General features: G+C 45.3%; 1 protein-coding gene across 2 annotated transcripts in view; it reads right to left on the reverse strand.

Moving 5' to 3' along the window:
* Positions 1-1,055: 1,055 nt before the first annotated feature.
* dapk1 (death-associated protein kinase 1) overlaps positions 1,056-18,364 on the reverse strand; it is a 57,865-nt gene continuing 40,556 nt past the window's right edge. For both annotated transcript variants that reach the window (XM_034596188.1, XM_034596190.1), the window contains exons 12-26: positions 17,277-17,396; positions 16,675-16,773; positions 16,227-16,325; positions 14,987-15,085; positions 14,664-14,861; positions 13,878-14,075; positions 11,908-12,006; positions 8,802-8,879; positions 7,329-7,548; positions 5,561-5,746; positions 5,278-5,475; positions 4,557-4,695; positions 4,102-4,222; positions 3,139-3,327; positions 1,056-2,861 (exon numbers count right to left, since the gene is read on the reverse strand). In XM_034596188.1, coding sequence (XP_034452079.1) covers positions 1,572-2,861; positions 3,139-3,327; positions 4,102-4,222; positions 4,557-4,695; positions 5,278-5,475; positions 5,561-5,746; positions 7,329-7,548; positions 8,802-8,879; positions 11,908-12,006; positions 13,878-14,075; positions 14,664-14,861; positions 14,987-15,085; positions 16,227-16,325; positions 16,675-16,773; positions 17,277-17,396 — 3,333 coding nt within the window. In that variant the 3' untranslated portion in view covers positions 1,056-1,571. The remainder of the gene's footprint in view (positions 2,862-3,138; positions 3,328-4,101; positions 4,223-4,556; positions 4,696-5,277; positions 5,476-5,560; positions 5,747-7,328; positions 7,549-8,801; positions 8,880-11,907; positions 12,007-13,877; positions 14,076-14,663; positions 14,862-14,986; positions 15,086-16,226; positions 16,326-16,674; positions 16,774-17,276; positions 17,397-18,364) is intronic.

Below are 18,364 nucleotides of genomic sequence, written 5' to 3' on the forward strand. Positions count from 1 at the left end.
AGTTGGAGCCTGAAGCTGAACAGCATCAGTGCTGCGCTTCCTGCTGTCGGCCACATTAACGCTCAGTAAGCACGCGTGACTCGAGACTCTGACTGAAGGATCGAGTCTTCAGTGGCTGAGGAAAAACATGGCTCCAGTTCCCTTTGTGTGAGGCTGAACAGCAGAGAAACACTTTCATTTACAGGTCCCATAGTTTCTTACATACGCAGCTGTTTAACTATGATAAAGATTCCTGGAAAACGTGGACGTGTTCAATCACTACACAGAGTTTTAAAGTGTTAGAGCTCAAATTGAATCTCTGGAAATTAAAACCTGTCGTCAGGAAAACGTCAGTCGAGTCTGAGAGAGAAGAAAGTTGTGACCAAGACCAGAAATTAAACTGTCTCTTAAGTGATGAAGAGGAACTGTAACACAACTTTCTTCTATTCCTCAGTGCAGAGCTTTGGTTTCACAAAAGTTCGTTTCACTGGAGCAAATTACTTTCATGGAAATTCAACAATAAACCGCTCAGACTAAATCAAACAGTTATAGACACTTTCTGTTCCTGTAATTTTCTTTCCAGGAATCTTTCAACAAACCTATGAGATTAAACGTTACCAAATGAATCCAGAACATAGTATTTTGTTGTTGGATGGATAATACTTAGAGAAATACGCAGGGCTGTAAAAACCCAACAACACACCAGTTTCCCTTTGACTCACAGCGTCACATCAACTCCACACTGAATTCAATCTGAGATCAAACATCTCCCGGCGACTCGACAACATTAAAGTCATCAAACAGAACTCGGCAGAAACGAGGATCCGATTTCAGTCGCGTTTGTGAAATTCAAATTTCAGAACTTTGTAAAACGAGACAAGCTTTTTTCCTTTTTTTCTCTCGAAGTCGAGTTTCGATCAGTGTCAACAAGGCACAGTTGTTCGAATGTTTGGACAGAACCACTGTTGGGACGACTTTGTGCTCTTTAGGGAGGTAGAAGGCCACAAAGGCACTCGCTGAAATGCTGTTCATGTATTAAACTCTGAGCCGAGCGGCCGAGTGTTACAGCGGTGGAACAGGAGTGAGGTGAAGGCTCGGGGGAGGACAGACGACAGCCTCCGAGTCTACACTGATTTCATAAAGTCCTGAACGTGAGAGAAAGGTCAGAACATGAGACCGCCATCTTTTCCTGTCTGTTATGGGGATGTTGTGAGATTTGAACTTTCCGACTGTAGAGGAGAGAGGAGGAGGAGGGATTTTAAAAAGCAGCACGACAAGAATAAGAACAGAATAAAAGCACAGATTCCTCTTTGGAGCTCAGGACGTTCAGTTTTCACAACATTCAAAGTGGAAGGAGAGTTCGGCTGTACAGATGTGGAGAGCACAAACACAACATCTGGCTCCGACGTAATGGGAGTGATTGAAGAGCGAGCTGCTCGACTCGGGTAACGATTGCACTTGTTTATTTTCACACACACACACACGCACGCACACACACACAGACACACACCCACAGGAGTCTGTTCAGGGAGAAAAGTCTCATGGGACAAACCGTCTCGTCTGGCGAGGACAGAGAGTCGACCCTGATCAGTTCAGCGGGACACGACGGAGCTGATGGAGTTGTACGACATGCCTCCGTTGCAGGTGGGGGGGTAGCCGTTGACGGCTCCACCCACCGCCTCCATGTTGACCCTGAAGACGGGAGAAGCTTTGAGCAGGAAGTCGGCGGCGTCTCGACGGCCAAGCTCCCTCAGCTTGGCCATCAGCACGCCGACCGTGCTGTCCGCTCGCCCGCTCCACTCCTGCAGCAGCGCCGCCGTCGGGCTGGGCTGCAGCACGGCCTGCTGGGAGTCGGGGTCCAGCTCGGGGGTGCCATTTGGAGTCCCGTTGCTGTGTTTGGCCACCAGGTCTGTGAGGCCCAGGTTCATGGCGAGCAGGCACCAGTCTTTCCCCAGCGCGTCCGGAGGGTCCAGCATGCGGCAGAGCTTCCTGCGAGCCAGCAGGGGGACGTCTGATATGTGGATGTCTGTTCCCAGAATCCCCTGCTGGTAAACCTCAGCACAACCGAACACCAGAATGCTGCTGAAGCTCTCCCGGTAGCCTCCCATCGTGTTGGTGAGAGAATTTTCCCGCTGGACTTGTGCCCGGAAGAAATCTTTGGGTTGGTAGACCATGATGGGGGCGTGGTGTTCCCGCAGCTGCTGAGGACTCAGGTAGTATTTGGCGGTGAGCAGTCCCGGCAGCGTGGAGGCCAGTAGGTTCTCTGTGATGCTGCAGATGGTGTCCAACAGGGTGTAGCACTTGGCCCGCTCGGAGTCGTGTCCACGCACCTGGATCTCCAGCCCCTGCCCGTGGTTGACCAGCAGAATCATGGCCTCCACTGTCCCCTGACTCACCTTGGCCCCGTTGGTCCAGAGATGAATGTCTCCGGCGATGTCCTCCATGCCCTCCTCCTCTGGCTTCTGCTGGTGGCTCCAGCGACACAGGTTGACCTGCAGTTTGTGAAACAGGCCACAGGGGAAGGGCGTGAGGTGCTCAGCAGGGACGAGCCGCACGCCGCCGTAGAGCAGAGACTCTTCTTCCTCCTCTTCGGTCCAGGAGCGGTTGAGGCCGTTTGTCTTGATGAGGGCAGGAACATCCACCATGGAGGGGTTGGTGGCGTCACGGGCGCAGACATCCATGGCGTCCAGAATCTGCAGCAGCTCGTCCACGTCACTTTCGGGGGCCAGAGCCTGCACCTCCTCCAGCCTGTAGCGCCCCCTGTAGTGGTGGATGGCCTTGGGCGTCTCCACGGAGAGCAGCTTGCCGAGGACATTGCTGCAGAGCCAGCGAGGCTCCAGCAGAACGACGTCCTGCACCGTCTCACTCTGCATGATGTTGATCTGTGGAAGGAGGGAGCAAATAAAAGAGGAGAGATGGTGAGAGAGTGAGATCAAACTAACAGGAAATAAATAAAAAACACTTTTCAGTCAGTTTCCAAATGTTCCCTCCTGAGCTGAGTCACTCTGGTGAATAAACAGAGACAACATCTTCCAGCTGTGGAGTTTTTTTCTTTATAGATGAAAAACATACTTGGTTTTATTCATTTATGAAAGCACAGTGCCCCCTGGTGTTAGTCTGGTGAAGTGACAGCCAGCTGCTGATTAAAAACACACACACCTCTCCCATGCTGTGAAGCTGCAGGGCCAGTGTGCGGAGGTGATCCTGGCTGACCAGAGGGTTGATGTGCTCCTGGACGTCGCTGACAAACTGCTGCCACGACGTCAGCTGGTTGGGGCCACTCAGCTTCCTCCAGGACGGCAGCGTGGTCAGCAGACGCTCCGACAGCAGCGTCATGGGACTGCACGTCTGCAACGACAAGTCACAACACGTTACATTTATCTGTCATCTGATAGAATGTTAAACCAAGTTCAACAAATATTTTTACTTTCAGATATTGATCAATTACGTCTATGATCTGCTTGTGTTCTTTCAGGGAGATTAGATAAAAGTGAAAAGACACAGGGAGGAGCAGAGGAGGCAGAAGAGGAAACAGAGGAAGGAGAAGAAACAGAGGCGGAAGAGGAGGCAGACGAGGAAGGAGAGGAAACAGAGGAAGCAGACGAGGAAGGAGAGGAAGCAGAGGAAACAGAGGAAGGAGAGGAAACAGAGGAGGCAGACGAGGAAGGAGAAGAAACAGAGGAAGCAGAGGAAACAGAGGAGGCAGACAAGGAAGGAGAGGAAGCAAAGGAAACAGAGGAAGGAGAGGAAACAGAGGAGGCAGACGAGGAAGGAGAGGAAGCAAAGGAAACAGAGGAAGGAGAGGAAACAGGAGGCAGACGAGGAAGGAGAAGAAACAGAGGAAGCAGAGGAAACAGAGGAGGCAGACAAGGAAGGAGAGGAAGCAAAGGAAACAGAGGAAGGAGAGGAAACAGAGGAGGCAGACGAGGAAGGAGAAGAAACAGAAGAAACAGAGGAAGCAGAGGAGGCAGACGAGGTAGGAGAGGAAATAAAGGAAACAGAGGAGGCAGACGAGGAAGGAGAGGAAACAGAGGAGGCAGACGAGGAAGGAGAGGAAACAGAGGAGGAAATAAAGGAAGCAGAGGAAACAGAGGAAGCAGACGAGGAAGCGGCAGTGCTCACCGATATGATGTTGGTGCGAAGCTCCTGTAAGTGGCTCCTCAGCAGCTTTATCTCTTTGGAGTTTGAGGCTCCAGCATCCATCACAAACAACTTGTCACTGAACTCCATGTCGTTCCCAAATCTGAAATAAAACAAGACATTATTAGAAAGTGACACCTCCTCACAGGATTAATGAGATAATCTGAAGGACCATCACTTGTACATTGAGACGTAACAGAAACACTGGAGCTACATGGGACTCTTATTATTATTATTTTAGTTGCACGTAAAAGGTTGTGGTGTTTTGCTGAAAAGTTGCTGAGGCTCATGGGTACTTTAGTCTTTACAAGCTGTTTGGAGCTATAATTTATTACGGCATTGAGGGAGGTTTCATCTGGTAAATAAAATGATCCAACAACAACAATCCCCCCACCCCCCCCTCCCCCGCCTCGTCGTGCTGAGGTTTGACTCCCAACCTGTTCCGGACTTCCTTGAGCAGAGCTCTCTCCTTGTCGTAGCTGAAGTCTCCAGAAAACGCTCTGGGGACGTCAGCGAGGTCGGCGTGCGTGGCCACCAGCACGACCATGAGAGGCTGCGGGATCCGACCCCCGAAAGCTGGAGAGAACAGAGAACAGAGGATTTATAATGCAAGTCACTTTACAATGACCTCGTACATGTTGTCTGGTGAAATCATGGTGATCTGGTGAAAGCATCTGTCACAGTCATGCATCTTCCTCATTAAGGATTAAGGAGCTAAATTGCACTAATACAATTAAGACAGTCTCTTCTTAAGTGCTGAAATCTGGTCAATAACTTTAAATATCTGAGTGGATTTACTACGAATCGTGTTTCTGCAGCAGTTTAATTAATTAAATTCAGGACAGAACATTTATTTTTATTAGTTTAACACCATTTCATCATAATTTCACTATCATGGACAATAAGGCTGCAATTCTTTACTTAGTGAATAAATTACATCCTGGGTGTTTATAACAATTAATCCATCGTTAGAGTACTTAGTTTATAAATGTTTACAGATGTATAATGTTGAAATAAATTAGTTTTTTAGAAGCAGACATGTTGAATACTTTAATAAATGAAATGGAAGACTGTTTAAGCCTTTTTGAGGAAACTGAATCCAGATCTTTTCAGGTCCTGCCGTGTTAATACAGCTGTGGTTGAGGAAGCGGTGCTCACCGATGTTGTCCTGGGGCAGCGTGAGAGCCTTCAGCAGGTTCAGCCAGTAGGTGATGTGGCTCAGCTGAGTCTCGTACGGCTCCTCCAGGCTGAACAGGACCAAGTGGATCGCCGTGACGTCGTTGGCGGCGAAGTAGTCATAGGAGCAGTAATAGACGGGGTTCCCCGAAAACTCCCACACGCTGAAATCCCCCACACCTGCAGAGAGGGAAAGAAGTGCAGTCTAAGTATTTCCTGTGTTCCGTTCCAGTTCTGGTTAAACGTAGCTGCCTCCGGTTCTCACCGTGGATGTTGGCGTGCTGGATGTCGATGGCCTTCGTGGCCTGGTCGTCGGCGGTGGACAGGGCGCTGTGGACGGGGGAGAAGACCTCCAGGACGCCTTTGGTGAGACTGGGCTCAAACATCATGCTGCGACTCCGCACGCTCACATTCTCACAGCCCGGGTACAAGTTGGAAATACTCACCGACACTGAAGCACAGAGGAAAACAGAGTAGATGGAACTTGTTAAAGTCATTAAAGTATTTAAGTATTTGTACATTGGTTAATTTGAAAGTTACTGTGATTATTTCACTTGATTTTATGGATGTTTTGAAATTGTGAGTTAATGTCCTGTGAAAATAAATGCTATTATGAATATATCATTATTATTGTAAACATCTGTGGTGTAAAGATTTATCGTTTCTTGAAATATTTGTTGTAATATTCCGGTTCAGTACAAAAAAGTATTTTAAATAATCAATCAGGTAAACAGATGTGTATCCAGACTTATTTCTCACACTTGCTGACACAAGGTGGTGCTGTTCTAAAGCAGATAAATCCACTCAGCAACTCGACATCCAGATGTTCTCAACACTGAGGGACCACACCTACCAGTTGGTTTTTTGTGGTGTTGAACCACAGGTCTGCAGCAGCTTCGTTTATGTTCATCCTGCCTTATTGTGACTGAATCGGGTGGATACAGTTTGAGTTTATTTATGATCTAATCCATCACTACATACAAAGACTGTGACGTCTTCTGTTTTTTGACAGATTAGTTAAGTAAAAGGATAAAGGGAGATCCAGCCTCTGGCAGAAAACATCACACAGAGCAGAATACTTTCAGTTATGTGCCTAAAAGCATCATAGATATACTTTCAATGAGTATAAATATGTTTTCAACGCGCCGCATTCAACAGGCTCATAAAAGTTGAAGATTGATGCCTGTATGGAATCTGCTTGAATAGAAATCTAAAAACTAAACAGACGGACATGACGATGCTTTTCATTCCCTCTCGGTCTCTTTGTGTTTCCCTGTGTCAACATCCCCTCAGTTGTAACAGAGTCAACAGAGACAGTTACTGAATTCAGGCAGAAGCGAAGCAGCTTCCTGTGCATTGAAGGACTCGGGCCACTGGTTTGCACATAGTAAAGAAGATGGGATCGGTAACTGTATACACATGAATGAGCATCAGGTCTGTCTGAGAGGTAATGGCTCTGAGCGCTGTGTGTGTGTAGATGAGAGCAAATACAGAGAAAGATTGATGCGTTTGTGTTTTTCTCACACTACACTGAACATGTCATTGAGTCTTTACACATCCGACACAGGAAAAAAAAGGCTTTTCTTAGACCAGGAGGAGTAAAAAACGAAGTTTCTACTTTAAAGAATAACTAAACCCCCGATATTCCTTCAGCCATCATCTGACGAGGAATTAGGAAAAAGGGGCCAAGTCAAATATATCGAGGCTTCTGGCATCTTATGTTTGTCATACACCGTTTAGAGTTCGACTAGTTTCTTCTTTCACTCGATGCAGGTGCAAAGCTGCTGAAATGTGATTTTCTTAAACTAAAATTCAAATTTTCCAGCTTTAGAACAACCGACAAACATGAAAACTGTTGCATGAACTTGAGTTGCGAATGAAGGTGAACAAACATTAAATCAACACTGTTTATGTGCATTAAACGTGACTTATGAATTATTCTGAGTAGGTAGTTCTGGTTCTTGGCAGGTGATCTGGAGGATTAAACTTGTGTAGGATTATCACAGCTCCCTCAGATCTGTCCGTTAACCTACCGGAAGGTTTGGAGTTGACGGGGGAGTTGGGGTGACGGGTCGTGTTGGTCATGCGTGTCGTCCTCCTCCTCCTGAAGAAGCTGCGCAGGATGCCACATTTCAGAGACTCCAGCAGCGAGCTCTTCCCGGCTCCGGAGTGGCCGAACAGCTTCAGCTTGATCCTGGGCTGGAGGGTCTGCGTGGGCCGCAGCTGCTGGATGTAGCTCAGCTTGTGGTTGTCCTGAAGCCCCACATAAAGAATAAAAACACACATGATGACAAGAAGTTAGTAAAAACCACTGATAGTTCAGATCACACTGAAATACACATTTATAACCGTCATGGCATCAACTCCCATTAGAATCCACAGCGATGCTAGATAGCTGACTCTCTTCATGTTACTTCAATGGATCTAAACTCATCTTATAGTTTTTCTATGATACAAACACACGAGCACGAGTCGTTTCCAAACACTCCTCTGCCTCCTGTAATTCATCATATAACATTTGTTAACCTGTAAAACACTTAAAACTGATCCAATAGATGAGTCATGAATCAGGAGTGACCTCAAATGCTGGTGTGGTTGTGTGGGATGTGAAAACCCTCCACGCTCCCACCTGGGTTATGTTAATAAAGAAAGTTTCTAAATTCAATCCATGTGATTCACATCTGAGCAGAAAACAACACTTTTCCTTTTGGAAACACATTTTGTCGACTTCTTCTTATCCGTCTCTTTTCTCTCTGGGGTCTTTGGGAAGTCTGCGTCGTTCGTTTGAATCTGGCATCGGCGTGTGAAGCGTCTTAAATTAGCCGAGCATATGCAGAGGATGACTGTTTTCGCAAGTTGCTGCTTTGGTGTTTTCACGCTCTGCACCGAATCTCAGCGGGTTTTCTGGAGAAGAAACGATCAGAGGAGAAGTCGCTAACATTTAACTTTAGTTGAAAAGGATAATGGTCTCAGTGTGGTTTGGTGGAGGAGACCTGGCTCAGACTGGGAACACGCAGCTCCAGCTCGTACACCTCTGGAGGGAAGAGTGTAGAGAAGCTGGATGTCATGTAACAGGAGGGTCTCAGCTTTGATCACGGTGGTTTGAGTCCGGTCCTATTAAAGAGCCCTCGAGCACAGACAGTGACACTCTCTGTGCTTTAAGTCATCGTGGATTAAGTGTGTGGACAGTAACACTTCTCTAGTTCCTCAAGCTCCGTGCTTCAGTACCTTCAATTGAGTTGAAGTGTTTTATCATCCACTTCTACCTGTGAGAGTGAGGCCAAGTGCTGCCACAGTCTAAAAATGGTCTAACACATTCCTGTTGGAAAACGTCTCTGCTCACCTCACTGCACTGAAATAGACCAAAGTGAGATGAGTGTTTGTGAAACCTGGGTTTGCACAACGCAGCCTTTTCCCTTGACTCCATTTAAATAGTAAAGTTATGAAGAAATCACCCAAACATCATAAATAAACATAAGATTGTGTGCGCGTGTCCTTTTCTTAACCTTTTTCAGCTTCCCCAACAAAGAAATGATGTGTTCATGTTGATCGGTAGAAGCCAACTCCTCCGCCGTCTTTCCATCCTGAGGGAGGACAAAGAAGAGAAGGATAAATATATGCACGAGAACTCGTCAGCAAACAGACAATCCTCAACATTTCCCGTAGCTGTTTAAATGTGCACTCCGGTGTTTCTGATTCACATCACTGCATCACAGTTAACTGCAGCTGCAGAGTCTTTCAGTTCAGTCCGTGCACCATCATTCTTCTCTCTGTGTCCAGCTCCACAACCGCACTCATTTGTTACTCTCTCCATTTCCTCCTCAACACACTGACACAGAAACGCCACAGACCCGACAACTTTCACGTCTCCTTCACTGACTCGGCCATCTGTCACTGTCCGGCATCGACAGCCTGAAACGCCCACAAACCACTTCCCCCTTTCTACAGACCACTGAGGCAGAGGAGACGCGACTCGTTCTGGGTTTCATCCAGAAAAATAAAATCATTAAAAAAACACTTTGAAAATCACTCTTTTCATGCGAGACCTTCGCTGTACATGTTCCAGCTTTAATTTTCCGCTTGGTTTTCAGCGTGTCCTTCTTTCTAAAGTGCTCCTCTGATAAGGTCGCATCATATTATTGGAACACAACAAGAACAACGACCTTTGAGTTGTTTGGATGAGCTGAATGTCAAGTAAATGAAGAGCAGCTCCAACTGACCACTCGGAGTGATTTTAATATGCAAACAAATTCACGGGACTGTACAGATGGAGCGTCACGATTATTACTACTGGTGCTTGGCAGCGACAGAGGAGCGGCTGGTGTTAAGTTCCACGTAAAAAACACCAGATGAACATTCGATCGTCTGCGGTGTCTCGTTTTAAGAGAATATAACTGAAATATAATATAATAACATGATTGCTCCGGTTCCACATAACTTTAAAAAGGCGCCACATACAGGATATTTCATCTTTATTTACGGTTTATGAATTATACGTAGAAGAGAGAAGAATGATCCCAATGCTGTGAATTTGTGACGTGTAGCAGATGCCACCAAGCGAAAGGTTTCTCCTTTCACTTTCCTACGAAACCTCAGAACTGAGCAAATCGTAGAAATCTAAACTGTGAGCTTTTCCGTTTCCTCCAGTCTGCTCTAAAAACCACCAACTGCAGGTCACCGCACGATGAATTATACATTTCAGTGTGTGATTTCCAGATTAAACATGCATCAAGTAGCACATCAGCTGTCATACAATATTAACAGCTCCAGAGGAGGGAGAGAAAGAGAAACCTCAGCGTGGGACATCTGGCAGGAACCATTAAAATGGTTTTATTTCTTAATGTGAGTCACATATCTCAAAATATCTACAGATACATAAAGACAATGAAATACATATTTACTAACCCAGATGAGAGTAAAATAAAATGTCCTCTCCATATATTTAATAAATGATCTAACTAGAGCCAGACAGATTTATCAGTTGGCCAAAAAAAAAAAGAAGAGCTGAAATGTGGCCTAACAAGACAAAGACCTTGGTGCTGCACAGAAAAATCTAAATAAAGAACGTGGTCACTGAAGCAGAGGCGACAGTGATGTAAAGGATTTTAAAACAACTTGATGCAGAACTGAGACAGAGAAGCTGCAGCTGCTCAGATGAATTTAACTTCAGGAGATTTAAAATGGATGAGGAACAATCCAGGAAGCATTACGACGAAGAAAATGAAGAAAAGGAACGAAGGATCAGTTCCTGCTATTATGTAGAGGATGTAAAAATGACACATCTGGCACCACAGCTTGCAAACATATTTTGTCGCCAGCTCAGACCCGCTCTCTTCTGGATTTCATTTTCTTTCACCCACTCTTCCGGCAGATTTCTTCAAATTCTGACATGTTTTTGGGCTGCGCACACGGCAGGTTCCAGATCCACCCACAGACTTCATGATGTTGTTCATGTCAGGGGACTGTGAGCCCCCCCCCCCCCCCCCCCCCCCCAGTGTTTCATGGTGAATTTTTAGGTCACTTTAGGTGTGCAGCAGAAATGTCATCAACATGCCCACTTGGATATTTTCCAGAGATTTTACTGGGAGGCTGGTAAGAGGAACTGACTCTGACATTTGCGTTCTAAGAATTTGTAGATATTTATTGGGATCCATTCTTTTCTCTTTCTGTAGCCACACAACCCCAAAGCAAAGTACCTCCAGCTCCATGCTTCTCAGGCAATGGGACGTTTACCTGGTGCCAAAACTTTTGTACACGACATCACTACAACTCGTCCTGGAGAAACATGAGCTGGCAGAGCTGAGGTGCAGCAACAGAACAGCTTTTGTTGTGCAGCATTTACAGATCATTGTTTCGTGGACTCCCACAGATCTGAGGTCAAACGCACTCGCATCCAGATGAAATGACTGAAGCTGGTCTCTGACTCCTCGTGCCGATTCTGAGCGGTTTGATAAAAGGCTCTTAGCCTGCGGCTGCTGGAGCCCTCGACTTCTTACCTGCTGCTTAGACTCTGCAGAAAACAACTCAACAGTCAGAAGATGTTTCCTTTAACACACCTGAACAACGAGAATTTAGATCCAACTAACTTACTGGAAATAAACCAGGCCAACCTAACATTATTGAATCTACTTTCTATCATTTTATATAAATTATAGAAAAATCCAGCTTATGGAGCGCGTGTGACAGCGAAGTGAGTCGAGCATCAACTTTCTCTGCAGCTAAAGCAGAAAATGACCAAGTCGCCATAGAAATAAGTCAAGAGAGACGGAGATGTTTCCAGGATGTTCGTTATATAAGTAATGTCATGTATGTTATTCATCCATTTCATTGAACCACGGCAACATCCCTCAGAAGATCGAAGATCCATACGCTGCAATCTGTCATGGTGACAAATCCTCGACACGCGCTAATGCATTCAGCTCGACTGTGAGCGGCAACCAGCTCCTACAACGTAAGTGACAGTTTAATTAATCAGAACGCAGAGAGGCATTTACTGCAATGATGGAAAAACACAACCTGAGATAAGTTAGTCATAATAAATCATGTGATCCTGCGTGTTAAGCTCGTGCCACTGTAAAGTGAAGGGAAACGGAGAAGTGTGCAGTGACTCACGTTTGTGACGGCGTCGATGTTGGCTCCGGACAGGCAGAGATGACGGACGACCTCGAGGCCGCCGTTGTTAGCCGCCAGGTGGAGCGGCGTCCGGCCGTACTGGACGAAGAGAGAAGAGAAGAAGAAGAATGAATTTTCAGTTGATAGACAAGTGAGAAATGTCAAAAGGAAATCGACCACAAAGAGCTGGATGTGGTCAGACTAAGATTTAACATAATTTAGGTTGGGGCTATAAAAATGGGCCTATATCAATATTTATCATTTTCTGTCTGAACGGTCAATCACAGCATTCAGATCTATTACAAATATCCTGAACTGTTCTGTCAGTTAAGTAAAAATACTTCTCAGGATGTTTTGTGTTGCGTTACATTAAACCCACACTGAGCAGCTGAATGTATAAAAAAAACACCACAGCAATGATTTGAAGGTGCTGTTTTTCTGTCAGTCCCATGAAATGCATAATTTCTCAGCTGGTCGACCGATGAATCACTATTTTTCACCAAAAATGTAATAGTAGACCTGAAATACTGACACCTGCAAATCACAGCTATTATTTATTGTCCTCTTAAACATATTCGAACATCACAAAAATGATTTTTCCCTCATAGAGGATAAAAGTAAAGATTTGGAAAGTATTAAAACCCATCCCTGAAAGCAGTAGCAATTCCAGTCAGTCACAACTTGAAAAAAACCAGGCATCATTCATCCCGTTTGAATCTAAACAAAACAGGAGACATTTTAAATTCCACGCCTCTTGTTTTCCTCCCCAGTGTCTCCAGCTGACAGATCCAGGCTCAGACTCAGCAACGTGTGATATGCTGCTTGAGATAAGGCTTACAAAAAAAAAAACAGGCAGAAACTGGAAATAGTGAATAAATAACATCCCTGGTAGTGTTGTCTGCTTCTGATGCACATCACTTCTGTGAGCTACTCTGGGGAAAAAATGTTTCTGTATGCAAAAAGAACAAAATAAAAAGAGAAGGAGAAGGAGAAGGCTGCAGCGTCAGTGTCTGAGAGAAGCATCCCACCGCAGAATACATTAAAATGGATGGTGTCAAAATAGCGTGTGAAAACACCAAAGGCAGGAACGTGTGGGAAGTCGTGCTCGGCAGAGTCAGAAATATAAAACCAGGTACGAGAGAGCTGCCGTGAAGGAAGAGCTTATCAAAATAAGACCAAAGCCTCCAGCTGTTATCAGAATAAAAACATTCTCTGGTTATTATTATATTGAAGATGAGCTCAAGACACAAGCTCTGAATTTCAGCTGCTATCACAACACGTCGATAATAAATAGAATATAGATCGGACTGGATCACAGATCAGAAATGTATTTACTCCTGGAGAAAATCCTTTAATTCCTGGTAATAGGTTTGCTTTCTCTGTTTATTTGTCCCTCTGTGATTAACCCTTGTTCAGCTACACGACATGTCTGAAAGTATGTGGACAGTTGAGCTGTGAGTCTGTGACTGTGACTCTTTTTAAATACCTTCAGAAAAGGGAACTGAAATTTAGAATTGACTCATCAAGGTAATGCATCACGTAATGTTTCCAGTGTGAAGCCGCCGGCTGTAAAAAAAAACAAATAGCTGTGTTTGGTTTATGTGAGATGAGTCAAAACTGCTCATTGTGCAACCGGGAGCATTTTAATTCAAGGATAAATCAAATGTTAGTGTTGTTATAACAGTTCTCAAGCAGAATGTCCATCCTGCAGTTGGAGTCTAAATACCCGTATTTTCCAGAGGTCACCGTGACCTTTGACCGCTGAAATCGAATTAGTTCCTCTTAGAGTCCAGGTATAAACTGGTACGGCAGACTGGAGATATCCTGTTCTAGAAGTCACAGTGACCTTGACCTTTGACCTCCAAAATCTAAATCAGTTCATCCTTGAGTCGAACTGAATGTTTTGTACCGAAATCCCCTCAAGGGTCCGTTAAGATATCAGACGGACAAACTGAAAACCACGTCCTCACCTTGTTGGCGAGGTCGAGGCTCGCCTTGGCGCTGCAGATCGGCATGACGATGGGCAGGTTTCCGTCCTTGCAGGCGATGTGCAGCGGCGTGTTGCCATGGCGATCCTGCTGGTCCAGGGGGCAGTGGTGCCTGAGGAGGCAGCGGACCACCTCAACCTGACACCTCCGTACGGCCAGGTGGAGGGCGGTGTGGCCGTCCTGGACACAGACACACACAGACACACACAAACACACAATGTAAATCATCAATCTCTCTTAATTGTTGTTGATCTAAACATTCAACACTTCTGTGCAGTAGCTTCAAAGATGCAAGTGATTTATCAGACTGATCCTCGGAGGTGAATAATGTCCTAAAGCTTCTTTTTAAATGTTTTGTCTTTTCTCTTGGTCCTGTTAAATGGGCATGAATTGTTTTTGTTGAATCAGATTTCTTGTTTGGTTCCCTGAAAGCTTAATATCAGTGTTATTATCACATTTACTGTCTTTCCTTGCTCTTTTCTCAGTGCACATGAGTAATCCACACTAGTTTAACCTCTTTTCATCTTCAGAGATACTGGGAATAAACAAATGGCAGGAAACCCTGAGGCAGAGCCACAAGTGCTGAGAATCCCCAGAAGGATCTGGAAAACCCTGCAGAAATACTCCTGACCCAAATACGAAGTTGAATTTCTCTCACACAGCATCAACGGCAAAGCAGGAAGCAACTGTACGTTGTGCTAAGAAGTTAGAAAAGTTAGACGTGTGTGTATATGATGTTGATCTAAATCTTTCATCTGAGATTATCACCTTGTCAGTTGCTTGTAGATCGGCCCCGTGCTCCACCAGGCACTCCACGATGTCCGCGAAGCCTCGAGCAGACGCCGTCAGCAGCGGACTCTCGCCCTCCCGGTTCTTTGCATCCACGTGGCAGCCCGTCTGGCAGAGGGCCCGGGCTACTGTCGAGTACCCGTGCCAGGCAGCGCAATGCAGCGGGGTCTCCTGCTCCTGGAGATGGAAACGAAGGATGCAAAAGAATAAAACCTGCGTCCTTTGGTCGGGAGAAGAGTCTCTCTAATTAAAAACCAGGTCATATCTTTTGCACGTGTATGTAAATGTACGCAGGTGCTCACCCTGTCAGACAGGTCCGGGTTGGCCCGGATGCTGCACAGGTAGTTCACCACGTCCACGTTGCCATAGCGAGCCGCCACATGAAGAGCTGTCTCTCCAGACTGCAGGAGGGAAAACAGAAGATCATGACGTTAGCTGCTCAGCATTTCAAACGCACTTTTATTCAAACGGCTTTTTGCACATGAAATAATAAATATCAAAGGAAAAGTTTTTTGTACTTAGAGAAAATGGTAACAGGAAGCGTTTGACTTCATTCCTCGGAGTCAGCAACTTTCCAAACACTTCCACTTAAACAACACATTTATATTTTACAGTCCTGCATTCCCAGACATCCCACTCTCTAGACATCGATCCATCAGCCTCACGTTGTGGCTGCCAGTCAGCGCAGAAGTTCATTCGCTGAGGAGCTGCGTACGGGAAACGGCGCCCAAGGTGTTCGCGTGTAGGAAGGAAAGTGAACCGCTTAGCATAACATCTCATGGATTTATGTTCGGGATAAAAAAAGCTTCATAGATTTATTTAATTAGAGGGAAAAGGTTCATCTCGCTTAAAAAAAAAGGCGTTGAAAGGTTTTACAGCTTTGCCTTTTCTCGTAAGGCGATTACTTAGTTACATACAGACACCTCCGCTTGTGATTCGGGGTTATAGCGTAATAAAGTAAGATGAAACTTAAATTATCCTTGGACGGGAAGTAGATAATAATCAGGAAAGTGCCCGGTGTGCAGATTAGCTGTGCTGGCGGAGGACTCTGCCCCACCTCAGACAGAAGAGGACACCACCAGCGAGCACCATGATTAAAAGAGATTGGAAAAATGCTTTGGGGATTTTGTCTGCCCGAGCAGGCTCTGTGATCGAGGCTAACATCAAACCAGCATCTAAAGCAAACACCCACGCAGGCTCACGCGGCCCATTCTTTCTCAGCAAGGCTTGTTTCTATAGCAACAGCGGATAAGATGATAAAATGCCCGAGTAACTCGTTTTCTCCACAGGGGCAGAGTGTGGCGAGTGTCAGTGTGTGAATGTGCTTTTGAGAGTGTTTGTGTGTGTGTGTGTGTTTCTGGGCCTTTTGGAGATTCTAAGTAATGCTTCTCAAGGGGTTTAACGGTGTAGGAGTGTGTGAGCAATCGGCGATAGATAACAGCGTGTTGAGTCGTAGTAAGAATCTGTGTTTCTGTACAAGTGTGTGTGTGTGTGAGACAGGCAGAGAGAGAGAGAGAGAGAGAAAAGAGGCACTTGATTCACCTTATCTTGGACATCCAGAGGGCATTTCTTTTCATGAAGGAATCTCAAGGTCTCGACGTGGCCGTGTCTCGCTGCGTAGTAGATGGCGTTGGCGCCGCTCTGAAGGATGCAGAGAGAAGTAAATCCCTTGAAATGCTAATTCCAGTGACTAGACTCAAGGTATCTGCAATAACTGAGTGCCCAGCAATTTCTGTTGCTCATTTAAAATCGTTAAATCTCAATGTTTGGAGCTCATTCAGTCGTATTTCAATGCGACTGATCGAATGAATGCAAGTAGCAGATGAGTGCATCCATTAAATAAATTCCAGCTCTGCAGTGACACATTTTTATTAAACTGAATATATTCAGGGTTCAGTCCATTTGGAAAGAAATGTGACGTCTTTAATGCCCGTGTGTGTGTTATGGAGTCAACAGCTGCTTGTCAGAGTCACACTGATGACACATGTACCTTGTCGTGGGCCTGGATCTCTGCACCTTTTCTCATCAGCACCTCGATGATCTGAATGTTGCCACAGCCAGCGGCAATCAGGAGGGGAGGGGTCCCGTGCTGCAACACACACACGTTGTAATGTCAGTTCTCAGGGACTATGATGATAAGTTATTTTAATAGTAGCTAAACCTCTTAACAGAAAATGATTTTGAATGTAAGTATCTCTTGTTAGTTGTGTGTCCGCATGGTGGTGGAAGTACTGGCTGATGTATAAAACAGGAAAAGGCCAGATAAAGTATTCTGGACCAAAGTGCGAAAAATAAACGTTCAATTTCCTGCATTCACTCTTTTCTTTTATCTTTTTAAAATCACTCTTTCCCTCTGTCAGGTGTTATTCTGACAGGAAGCATTTCACACTTTGGAATCAAAAAAAAGGTTGAAAGAATAAAAGAGTGGCAAACCTTTGAACAGCAGCAATTTCGGCAGGAAATAGGAAGTAAATATAGATGTAATTAAAGTTCTGTTCATGTACAGAGTCTTATAAGGCGTTTACCTATGATTTTGTGTCAAAATGGCTGCTGTGAAAAGGTCCATGAGGTGTGATGTCTGTGTTAATTCACCTTGTTGGGCTGGTTGACGTCATAACTGTTCAGAGAGCCGAGCAGATGCTGCAGACCAGGCACATTGTCGTCGTTTATGGCATGGATGATGGCCTTCATCACGAAGGAGTCCTCCTCATCCTGAACAGGTGGGAACGACAATTACTCTTCTGCAGTTCATGGGATGATCTGATCCTGTGAGCGTTAATCCTGTGAATTCTTTCTATCACATGGCTCCTAAGTCGCTCTTTCATCTTTTCCTCAGGCTTTAATTCACAGAAACTAAACAGAGAAACAGCAGAACTTTCTTTCACATCAGCATTTTAGTTTTAAAAGACAGATCAAGACTGTTTCTTTTTCCTGCCTCCGACATGTGACCCAATAACCTTCAGCCAGAGTCAGCTGGACGCCGCAGAAATTGGCTGTGATGCTCCGCTGCACAAAGAGACGAGGGGAAGAAACGCAGGGAGGTGCGGGGGAGAGGAGGTGAGGCCGATGTGGCATTTGTTCGGCCAAGCGTGATACTCCAGCTACATTCCTCGACATAACCTCCCTGCTGGGTGAAGCCATGAATAAACCACCGTCGAGAGCAGCGAGCACAACACAAATATGTATGAGCAGGAATCTGATTGCTTGGGACTCACTGTTAACACAGCAGTTTGGGATCGTTACCTTCTGAAAATGCTAATTCACGACACAGGGACTGAGAGGTATCTTCTCTTCGGTGTGAACAATTTCTAGATCAGGCTCCTGGTGACATGGCAGCTGACAGGTGACCACATAAGAACCTCTTCACCACAAGAAACATCCTCCAACGTAAGAAGTGAGGCTGAATGACTGATGCAGTGACTGTTTTTGTCTGAATTTGATCCTTAACATCACTGCTCCTGGATAAAACTTTCCATATTAAAGAACTAGAAGAGAGCTCGGAGAGTACAAAATGTCCTAGTTGGATTTGCACAGAGTTTGACACAGTCATAAATATCAGTCCCCCAAATATTATTTTGAAGAGGTTCCATGAATTATCAATGAAAATGCATCTCACAGTATTAAAGAAAAGGAAAAGAATTCCTGCTTCTGCTTTTTTCCCCTGATTAAAACTCATCCTT

Source organism: Hippoglossus hippoglossus, chromosome 9, assembly GCF_009819705.1.
Source record: "Hippoglossus hippoglossus isolate fHipHip1 chromosome 9, fHipHip1.pri, whole genome shotgun sequence".
Classification (NCBI taxonomy): Eukaryota; Metazoa; Chordata; class Actinopteri; order Pleuronectiformes; family Pleuronectidae; genus Hippoglossus; species Hippoglossus hippoglossus.